Raw genomic sequence first — 11,566 nt, 5'->3', positions numbered from 1 at the left:
TTTAAGTCTCTGTATTTGATAAAACGTTAGCAGGATTAATCCGAAACATAAGTCTTCAGCATACATAGCAACTAATAAACGATATTGAGGTTGTCCTCTTATGTTTACTTCTTCTTAAGATTATTCTTTCGTTTCACTATCAGCTTCCTTATTCGACCACGTTGGCCAATTATATGAGGATCCAGACACTTAAACAAAGTTTAAGGGGTTTTTACTTGGAAAACACTATCAATGAGTGGTTAACAAAAAGCCATAGTGTTAAAGTTATTCGGACCTATAGCCCAATTAAGCCTGAAAACTCGTGTCAAAAAACTGGGTGTGGGATATGGTCTAATATTTTCTGCCTATTTTTTGATTGATGTAATCCCTTTTTAAATTTATTTTGCGTTCGATAAAATTATAAGGTATAAACCCGGCAAACACGCTTGGTTTTGCTTAACTTCATTCCGTTTTCATCTAGAAATTTTAACACGCCTCTCATATTTTGTTCACGTGACTGGGAATCGACAAGTCACGGCGAACGTGAGAGCACAAACTATGAATGGCATTGCTTGGTAATGGAGGCGTAGTAACTCCATGTAACTTCTACCTTTTCATGTTAAATATATCATTCCCTAGCCCAGATGTGTTCTTCAGAAGTGCTAGACACCATATTACTGATTGTCACAACACGATGAGTCAGTACAAACAGTGGTGTGACTTCCACACAAGATCTTGTAGATTATATGGTAGCATCACGATAAATCTACAATTTTGGGATTTGGTCCATCACTATAGACGTACTAATATCAAACTAGACCATCAAAACAAAGTTACGTATAGCGTACGAAACGTTCTTGAGTAACTCTTATTAAATTATATCAACACACACTCTGGGCTCGATTAAGGCGGTTCAAAGTTAAGAAAAAATTATTAAGGGCGTAGAATTTATCAAACAGTATTGCCTGTGCCATATTGTCAAGGGTTTCTCTGGCACAAAATATCGTCCTGTATAGCAAAGGCACCAGTTAATAAATAAGTGTTCGGCAATTAAAAATCAATAAGAGTATTCCAACAGGACGGGATCAAATATCTATTCGCGATAGTGTCTGTAACCCTTCTAAGAGGACAGTCAACGGATAAGTCATGCAGTGAATCATACCATAACCATGAGTTTGGTCGAACATGATCATTAGAGTAAGGTCTGGATCAACTGAGATCAGTGTTACAGCCTAGGGCGATTGATCATAGCTGTTTTTGACTATCTTCTGTCATTATTGACCTCATTCTAGTACTAAGATCGGGATTTTAATATTAGCATGTCTGAAATGCACGTATCCCACTTCCAACATGTACTAGGCTTATCAGAACACTATAGAGTACATGTAAAATACATGCAAATCTTCTCGGTCGCAGTCTGAAAACTACGGATTGAAAAAACGACATAGATGGCCATGATACTTTTGAAAGGAAACTTGATATTCCCGTTGCAAAAATTACTCCAGACATATTTAACAACCGTCTCGAGTGTTATTCATTATTTAAACGTTCCAAGCCTCTCAGAGACTTTTGCGAGAGTCCGACAAACTGACACTTCTCTATTACCTATAGTAAGCGTTTGGAGTTTGATATCAAGTACAACGGCCGCGTACTGACTTGAATTCCAAGGTCGTGCGGATCCAAAATCGTTGTTCAAATCAGTCTATTTTTGCTCAGCTAGTGACTTCTGAACTGAAGTTAGTGACTTTTCGAATTTTAAATACGCATTCCAAAAGCGTCTTTAGTTTCAAAATATAGGATAGACTGACTGAAAATAATATCAGTTGTGATAACTTGTTCGCATCAAGTTGTGAACCAACAGCTCAATACTTGACTGCCTGACTATGAAGTGAAAGCAAAAAAAGTCACTGCTAGTTTGTTTAGGAATCTGTTAATCGGGAATATAAATGCATAGGAATAGAACTGTAGTAACTGTTGTATACTTACGTTTTCGCTTGACATCAAGTGACATTGCCACAGATGTACTTCATATCTTGCATCCAACAAGTGAGTCTGGTATGCAAAGTCAGTCTGCTTCCCTATGGCACTTCTCTCAAAGTAAATGGTCACTAAGTCGTAGACACAGAACATCTGGTCGTCAATACTCAGGATCGTAGGGTAAAAGCAGTAATTGCTAATACTAATTTTGCTTTTCGTCCTATATAGTGTATACTTAATAGGTAATAACGGTAAAATGCAAGCCGGTTGGTCTTTCCGTTCTGCAGGAATTTGTTCCGTTGACCCCTGGTAGTTTTGTTGTATTGGTCGTAGTACACAGAGAGTACAACTTAGGACGTAATCATGTAACTTCTTGTCTGTCAATGCAGACTCCAACACATTTAGCCCTTCAGATGTGTGAGGCGTGATCTCTAATAACCAAGAACCCATGTTGCATCTAATCTTACGTCTAATATCAACAGACTCCCTTACGCGTCCTCTAACCTGATTTGTCGATTCGATGAATCACTAACTTTCAACATCATCAGTGTTTATCTTTGTGATAACTTACGCACTTCAGGAATGTTAATAGGCGCCGATAGAATCAAACTTTTGTGTACGGTCTGTAGTGTGACGGGCTTTGAATTGGATCAGTTGTGTGGTGACAAATTTGTTCTTAGAAGAAATGAATGCTAATAGTCTACGAAGTGAATATTTACTTGAAGATAGATGAGAAATTTTTGGCGGAAATATTGACGTCAGGATATTGAACTGGACTTTTACTAACCTCAGACTCTTCATATGTGCTTGTGTTCTGACGTTCTTTGTCCTTGTGTTTTCTGAAGTTTGTATCCTACATATAATCATCAATCTACCTACCTGACCTTCCCGAATCACTCCGTAGTATGTCATCCTGGTTAATATTGGTTGTAGAGTAGTTGAAGATGCTGAGTTCGACTCAAAACCTACCTAAAAGTCATCTGGAGGGGAAAATGTCTTTTGTAACTACAACTAACCACAGTTGTACAGCATTCCACCAAAGTCCAATCAGCTCCCACATTGATCGATCAATCACTTGTTCTGTAATACTGATCGATTTTCTCCCAAAGCTGGTTACCACTGTGCCATTGAAAGCGAATAAATGATGTACTGGGATGCTAGAAGTGCTCATCCAGAGTTGTAGTTATCAGAGTAGGTTGTGTGGGTTCTGATCAACTGATGCAAAGACTAGAAGTAATACGTGTATTTTGAGATTCAATGAAACAGGTTTTACACGACATAATCGTTGAAGATCGAGCCCCTAACCATAGTCATCACCAATTTTGCTTCGTGTAACTCACAAAATGACGTATTTCATAAAACTGTTGAGATGTTTTGTATCGGGTCTGAGTTTATCATCATTCATCCCACAATGCTTTCAACATTTTAGGTCTATACTCTGAGGTGTCCCTCGTATCTCTACTTATCTATCTCATGACCACTCCAATAACATCCTGTATGAACGAATCGGAGTTTTCAGAAGTCTACCCACCATCTGAGGATTCCTACTTATTTTTGGATGCTTTGGAGTTGGATTCTGGATTTTTGTCCGAATTGAGGCCCACTTTAACTCTTGAAGTTGGAAGCGGTAGTGGAGTTATCAGTGCATTCTTTTGCTCATCCATTTCAAAACCACTCTTCCACATATGCACCGACATATCCCTCACTGTATGCGGCTATTCAATCACTATCTTACCATTGTAGGCATGTTACGCTTCTCTACGTGTGCTGAACGTAAATGTTCCTAGTACATCGGTGACATATGATGTAATTAATTGTTCTTTAGCAACTCCCCTCTTGTCTAGACTATATAAAAGTGTGGATTTAGTCATGTTTAATCCTCCCTATGTACCGACAACGTCAGACGAACACAAAGCTGCTAGTTCGACTATAGTTGCCTCATGGTCTGGTGGGCGACTGGGAAGAGAAGTAAGACTACTTTGCTGGTTTTTTGGTTCAGTTAAAAGTTATAAACTTGTCGTTCCAAATCTTCCTGCAGGCATAAGCATATTTTTGGTGTTTTTTCGGTAAACTCAGTGTGTGTAACAATTGATTTAATTTCACCGGTCTTGAGTCAACATCACAGAAATCAATGGATATTACAGAACTTAATCCAAGTTTAGTATCTTATTTGGATGTTGTGCACTGAAGTCCATTTTGAACATCTGTAGCTGTATTTAAAAAAGTCCACTCTCTGTGTTAGTACTTTCTCATTATTCCTTTTGTTGATAGTTCTGTACTCTGTTATGTAATTGTGTTGTATACCGAAACCGTTATTCAACATGAAAATATATTAGATTGCCTGTTAGACAGTATCTTGAGGATAGCAATGAATAAAGTAGAAGGTTCATTTTGGAGATTATATATGAAATTACCAAGTGTCGTCTTTCCCTGCATTTCGAATTTCCTATCTGTAAGCACTAATTTGCTAGCTTAAGTCACTTGCTCCTAAAACTTGTTCTATTAATCTGAGATTAATATGATCTTTTGGAACTCTCACAAATAAATGTACTAGATGTATTAAACGCTTGCTGAAGATTTCCCCATATTCCTTTATACCATAATTTGCTTGTGGTGTGTCAAATAAAATGGTTTATATTGTTCGTCCTTCCTTCAACCCCCTTATTTGTACATTGCGTTTTCTTAACTGAATTTCAGGTGATTGACCCATTTTTAAGTCAAGCTTACAATTTGCTCTCACCGCACGGCTGCATTTACTTACTGTTATCGAAAGACAACTGTCCTGAAGAAGTACATCTTATGATGAAAAAGTTGTCTAATGGAAGAGTCCGTGCAAAAGAAATTCTTCATAGACGAGTTCATAATGAATTTTTAACTGTATTTCGCTATAGCTGTTGATATTTATAAATAAACGAAATATAATAACTTGCATTCCATTATGAACTGTGACTTATTCACGGAAGTATAGTTATGCAGACAAACTTATCTTTCAGTGTGAATCGTCTCACAAATATAAGTTTAAATAACTGCATCTTGGAACAACATACTGTACCAGTGGTCATTTCAAAGTTGTTTTTGACGATCCACAGGACTCCCTTATTAGCTTTAGAAAAAACTTACACATCCTTACTTTTGACATACAATCACTAGGTCACATATTATTGTGAAACTATGAAATAATCATCACCGTACTACCAATCAGAGGTGGGGCCTTTGTCATCTAATTATACATGTGTCTGGGAACCCTACATTAATAGCGTTGAAATCGTATGATATACCTTACTGCGATGAAATCGAACCATATACTAGCCCCTCACTTATATGATCTTCATAATAGCTATAGATTCTGTAAAGAGTCGCTTTATCATATGGTATAGTGCCTTTCCCGTGTTCCATATTTGATCCTTCTGCTCTCATTTGACTGTCTACCATTAACTAACGATGTCAGTTGTAATGGCCTTGTATTATAATTATGCTTTTAGTCCTCAATTATCTTTTAATTTTACTGAGAGGATATAATAATTGGGTTAGTGTTTGTTTTGATCCTCTCTGGAATGTTGTTACTTTTTAGATTTAGAAACGACCGAAATGAACACAACTTGTATAAGTCAGTGCTACTTTGGATTGTGTTAGACTAGTACATTTCGGTTACCTATCACTAATATTGATGCGTTTTATGTTGTGTAGAACATGTGTAAAATGTATTCTGTGTTTACCCTTGATACATCGTCATGTTAATGAGAGATATAAGTACTTGAGTTGTTTCGTAAATGAGAGGACTCTGTGCGTTACTGGATGCATGAATAATGGTACATATTAGAGCTAATATTGGGTGAAATTTTCTGACAGTCGAATTTTCAGATACTCACTGACGATTATGTCCCCGCCCATAGTATCGTTTCTTCATGAATATCTCTCAATTGATTAGATCACACTAAGTCTATGTCTATATTTTATTCTAAAAATATGCCCCCACGTTTTTTAGATAACTATATGATTAGATAAATCTTGTTTTAAAGCAATCAGACTTTATGGAACACTCATGAATTTAACACAATGTCGTCAATACTTTTCAAGAACTACATTTTGCTAAGACATTTGTATGTAAGTGTAACGATTATAGTCAAGTGAAACATAACTTATAGTTTGTGTATATGCTAAGTGTAATTGGTGATGTGAAAACACTAAATCAAACACTAATGCTAAAGTATTGCTTCTTCCATTACATTCTCACTTAAATCTTGTTACTGATACCCTGTATTACTAATCCAATGAGACATTTTACCCCTCCAGAACACAAATGACCACAGCGTTATTTATATCCCAACGAAACAGACGGGACAGAAATGACTGGCTTTGTGATAACCTCAGTTATGAGCGATAAACTCGGCTTCATTAATTCAAAAAGTGTTATTAGGATGCATCTATGTTGACGTTTTTTATTAGTGAAAGGTTACCTCCCTAATTGACGTACCCTTATATCTTATGTCATGTCTGCATGTATATAGTGTAGCTAATGTTTCGATCCTTTAAAGAAACGAAACTGTGATTGAAGGTAAAGTTGGTAAAAAAATCTGATAAAGATTTGTGGACACCTAATTTCCCATTAGGTGGACACGGGACAGTGTCCTCTATATGTTGAATTGATGTCTCTCCTCGAGATAGAAAAGAATTATTCTTTTTACAAATTAAGAAGTGTGTAGCTTAAGGTATTTAGCTTAGAAGAAAACTTGCAGCTGGTAGCTAGAAATCAGACACTAGATATACAGAATGTCCTGTTTTAATTTTTTATGAGACAAGGAACACACACGATTAGAGGAGTTACAAAGCTTTTCACATCACAAACATGCTACTGGTTTTGGTCTTAGTAGTATCAAAGAAAGTACTGAAATGTGTTATTTGCAGTGGGATTTTAGGTATGTTGCTCTGTCTCATAAACACTTTCAGACTGTTCTGATATAATAACTATCAACGATTATGAAGCCTAAAAATACTTTCCATATACTAGCGGAACAAAATAAGCAAACTCTTGGTCAATCTTAGCGTCACTGATAGCAAGCTTATAGTAATAAAGCTTACTGGCTAATCGTTTATGCAAGGCTTTTATCATCCTGGCCTACAGTGTACTATGGATAAACGCGGTAATGTACTCACATTTATCTTTCTATTTCCGTCGCAATACTTAGTTGACTTTTCTCTCGTACTGGTAAAGTTTCTCGCTTGGAATAGGATTTGTCTAATAAGAGAAGAGATCTTCGAGTAGTAAAATTACAGAAGCAGAAGAACTAACTATGTCATCAATTATGTTTCATTAGGATCTTATGTTGTTTAAAAAGATTTCCGTGGATTCAGAGAGTGCTTCTAACTCTGAAAGACTTCAGAATAACTGAGAGGATCGGTACTAGGCAATACATGTATGTCGTCGAATAACGAAAGAATATCAACATACCAAATCAAAGAGCTTACTGATTGAGAAGTATTATACGAAGCCTCAGGCACGTGTAGACATTTGAAAGGTATTGGCTCTTGGATTTTCACCTCATACATTTAATTCCAATATATCAATCGGATTACCAACCGATATGCGGATTGTAGTATTTGATTACTTATGCCAGTTTTGGTGCTTAGAAACAAGGCTTTCCGAACGAATTATCATATTCTACCATGACTAGGTAGTAAATTCACTACATTGAACTGTATGAATCAAAACAAAAGAATAGTCTTGAAAGTTACTCCTTTCCTGTTGGTGATATGACCCATCACAATCTTTGAAATACTTCAGATCCGTAAAATATCCTGAATTTTATGTAAATGACATAACTCGGTAGAACACTTCTGAAACAAACAACCAGCTGTCTGCTTAAATTGAGACTACTACGAGTACTTCTGTTTCCTAAATGTTCGTTTGCTTATATATATATAATATCAAAAGTTTTATTTGTTCACATTTCATATATTATTCCATAGTCTTTTGATAAGCACTAACAACTGGATTGTAGTAATCGTGATTATTCACAGACTAATCCGTGTACACATTGGAATTCCATCAGGAACCAGTAAAACAAATAATATATACAATGAGTTCAATCGCTTAAATTTGTGAATAACATATTCAAACTGTAACTTTTCTGATCTTAATAATCATGGTGATAGATTAGGACTGTAGTTGCAACACGTTTCTTTTGTGGTTAGAAAAATGTTCTTATGATAGAGAAAATGATCAGATACGGCTGTTTACTGCCACTCCGATAGACAGTTAACAATTCAATTGAACATACAGAACTTAAATAACAAAGTTCATCATACACACACTTCACATATATTTGTAGAATGTTCATATACATGAAACACTATGATACGTTAGTACTAGTAATCGCTTCATTAATTTTAATGTGATGGAATATAATTCCTTCCTCATTATAGTACAGTAGTTACTATAATTATCAATGTAATCATTTAAGTGTTTGAAATAATTCCTCAACTTCTTTCCTAGCCTATAAATGATTAAAGACATATATGTTTACAAACATGTAGTAGAAAATAATGTGGTAGACGTTATCCGAGATAATATAAACAATACACTGATTGCCCTATTACATATCAACGATGAACAAACTGCAATACAGAGGACAAATGATCCCCGTAAGTTCATCTACTAAATGTGTGTAAATGCAGTCAGAAATTATGCCAAAGAAATGACTCTCCATATTTGAATCTTAGGAAATTGAGTGTGAGATCTAACTTAACTCACTACCCAAGTAGATTGAAGGACCTAAATGTGGCTATTTCCCGACATTAGGCATACAAACAGTTTTTCAGAAATGTGTTTAGTAAAACGATTACTGAAGTCATATAATTAAAAGTGAATTGTTGTGACTTTCCAAAGCTTTTGTGTAATAATTTAATTTTCCGCCAGTTTCATTTTGTTTTGACACAAGTATATATGATCATACCTTTCAGATGGAAATAATAAACTTGTAAGGTGACAACGGTTTGGTTGAGAAAGTGCTATATTAATTGAATTCTATTCGCTTATCGCAAAGGAAACATTCTATAAGTCTATGTGTGAAATCTTCGCTTCTCGGAGTCGGTTTACATGTATGAGCAACTATTTCCATGTGTGAACTTGAACATATCCAAGTCTAGATCTCGACTAACAGATACAAATCTAGAGTGATTGTTGCTCATAAGGACAATTAAAATGACTCCTAATTACACTGTGATGACTAAAACTGTGCACAGTTGAATTCGTACTATTAATAAACCCGGCATCAGTAACACCTAAGATTGGGTAAGTAAATGTTACTTCATCAATTTATTGTACATCACAGTATCTCGTACGTGCAGCCAACCGAATGTGTTATATGAGTTCATCTAGCCGTTTAGCAGATATGCTTATCAACCTCTATGATAAAGGGTTGGCTGAAACTGTTAGTGAGTCGTCCACCTAGATTTTATGCTAGTTGTCACCCGTTAACGAAGCGTATTTGCATCTAATAGGTGGCGTTAGTGACTGTGATATTGAATGATACTCGTTCAAATTTCATGGGCACCGTCAGTTCCCTGATGAGTCCAAATCTACATTGCTAGAGGGTTTCAACTAACAGATGACCTGGTTCAAGAGCCCCTTGGTGCTTACCTTCAACTATCGGATAATAATCACCATCCAATCCAATGCCAATACACTTACTTTAGTTGCGTCATAAATATAACTAGGTCACCAGTACATATTCATATATATATATATATATATATATATATATATATATATATATATATATATATATATATATATATACATGACATTCATATACTTACCTCATCGGCTTCGACATGATGTGCAGGATAATTAAGTACTTTAAGAGCATAATCTTTCGCTTTGTCTTTTTCTCCTAGTCGTGCATAACATTTAGCCAAATGTGCCAGTGTTATTACAGATCTCATAGGAGCCACTCCATGTTTTAATTAAAAAAAAAGAATTAAATCAATGAGAATTTGTGTTATTCATTTATCGAAAAGATTATAAACATTTTTTATGTGCGCATATCTATACTCTACTTACATTCTTCACATTTCAGCATATGTTTTAATGCCTACATACAAATAATGGGTTTTTATTGGGAATTTACTCATTACATACCAGTTCATAAGAGAATTCCTTCCCAGTATACTTTGTACCTTTAAAAAGTTCTGGTTTTGTACTGTATACATCTGTCATAATAAAATACCTTGTATGGATGTAAGAAAATATTTCAAGTGCAACTACTTACCATATGCCTAAACTACCCTCAGTTAAAAAGTTATTCGGATCAAGTTTTTGTGATTTCTTTAATTTCCATCGATTTTCAAATGAATAAGTAACATGTCAACTTACAATCCATATGTCATATAACTGTGAGACATTCTTGAATCTTTCTGAGAAACCTTTCAAATTACTGTGTTCATCCCATAAGATACCATACCACTGAATAGATTTGGTGAATAAATAAATAACTTATATAAATGTAATGAAATTTCAAAATACCGTTAAGGAATTAGCATGATTAGGGTTTTTCTCCATAGCCTTTTTAGCTGCATTCATCCCCTCTGAGAAATAAGTTTCACAGAATGCTTTACTTGGTTTATTTGTGACATAATAAACTAATAGCAAGAATAATAATAATTAGTATTATTAACAAAATTTCTCATCATGATGACATAAAGCAAGAACATTACCACAAAGATAACATGCTTGAGCAAATCTCCATAATAATTCAACATCATCGTAATTTTTCAATGAAGCTTTGAGATAATGATAAACTTTGTGAAATTGACCTTGTGCAACTAACTTATCAGCTTCTTTAATAATATCTTCCATTGGCGTTTTATGTGTATTTTCTAAATGAGATATTCTAAAACTATGCAGAAAAATACGAATCCAAGTAATTTTAAATTATCTTTCTACTGACCAATTGTAATTAACTAATAGTTTCAAAGCTAATCAACCAGTCACAACTCTAAAGAGAATTCCAAATCACACAATTATTTAAATATAGTAGTGATTTGATTAATTGATGTTTGTTATTTCAATATATTATCATACTGATACGTATATAAGGATTTCGACAAATCACAATTTAAATGGATTTTTGTTTTAATTACTTTCACCTATATTCAAGCCGAATGATATTAAATATTGATAGAACAATGAGAAAATGGAGTTGCTCTGAAAAATGTGATGTATTTGCGCTATACATTTCGAACAATCTGGTCACACATATACTTGTCAGGACATTTTTATATGAAAATACTAAAGGTCAAACAAATAAAAGTTCAATTAAATACATCAAGCAAATACATCACATTTTTCAGATCAACTCCGTCTTCTCATTGTTCTATCGAAATTTATAAAAGGGACTAATTGCTTTAAAGATATTAAATATGTTTATATAGTTTGACATTGCATATATAATTATGTTTTAACAATGAACTTACTAATAATTAACGTCACATTGCAAAGATTTGAGAAAATACATTTAAACATCGTGACCTGGTTGTTTCAGATTAATTTTTCAAAGGTATAGTTTAAACAATTGTCCAGAGGTCAACATCGCTGCGTTGTTTAATTGAG

The 11,566-nt window shown here is 34.6% G+C and overlaps 2 protein-coding genes across 2 annotated transcripts; one reads left to right on the top strand and one right to left on the bottom strand.

The window, feature by feature from the left end:
* Window positions 1-1,396: 1,396 nt before the first annotated feature.
* N6AMT1 (HemK methyltransferase member 2) lies at window positions 1,397-4,854 on the top strand (the record flags this gene model as incomplete). The annotated part of the gene is made up of 4 exons (XM_012936444.3): window positions 1,397-1,715; window positions 3,386-3,663; window positions 3,700-3,924; window positions 4,654-4,854. Exons 2-4 carry the CDS (start codon window positions 3,430-3,432, stop codon window positions 4,852-4,854), a joined length of 660 nt encoding a protein of 219 aa, XP_012791898.1. The 5' UTR covers window positions 1,397-1,715; window positions 3,386-3,429.
* A 1,798-nt stretch (window positions 4,855-6,652) lies between these two features.
* Window positions 6,653-10,970, bottom strand: FAM82B_1 (Regulator of microtubule dynamics protein 1). Its single transcript, XM_051216010.1, has 8 exons — window positions 10,672-10,970; window positions 10,481-10,596; window positions 10,331-10,420; window positions 10,227-10,282; window positions 10,097-10,184; window positions 10,019-10,049; window positions 9,775-9,908; window positions 6,653-8,450 (listed from the first exon to the last, which is right to left on the bottom strand). The coding sequence occupies exons 1-8, from the start codon at window positions 10,811-10,813 to the stop codon at window positions 8,409-8,411; spliced, it is 699 nt and encodes a 232-aa protein (XP_051066558.1). The 5' UTR covers window positions 10,814-10,970; the 3' UTR covers window positions 6,653-8,408.
* Between the last annotated feature and the right edge of the window lie 596 nt (window positions 10,971-11,566).

This window comes from Schistosoma haematobium, chromosome 4 (assembly GCF_000699445.3).
Source record: "Schistosoma haematobium chromosome 4, whole genome shotgun sequence".
NCBI classification, from domain to species: domain Eukaryota; kingdom Metazoa; phylum Platyhelminthes; class Trematoda; order Strigeidida; family Schistosomatidae; genus Schistosoma; species Schistosoma haematobium.
The sequence above is the reverse complement of the archived record's forward strand: the minus strand, read 5'-3'. Positions and strand labels throughout refer to the sequence as shown.

What these genes read in the sequence shown, in the direction of transcription:
- FAM82B_1 (XM_051216010.1), bottom strand. Translation starts at nt 10,813, where the DNA reads ATGGAAGATATTATTAAAGAAGCTGATAAGTTAGTTGCACAAGGTCAA. An exon ending in AGTTATATGACATATGGATT is followed by an intron (nt 10,283 to 10,330) that starts GTAAGTTGACAT and finishes TGGAAATTAAAG; the next exon opens with AAATCACAAAAACTTGATCC. An exon ending in GAGGGTAGTTTAGGCATATG is followed by an intron (nt 10,185 to 10,226) that starts GTAAGTAGTTGC and finishes CATCCATACAAG; the next exon opens with GTATTTTATTATGACAGATG.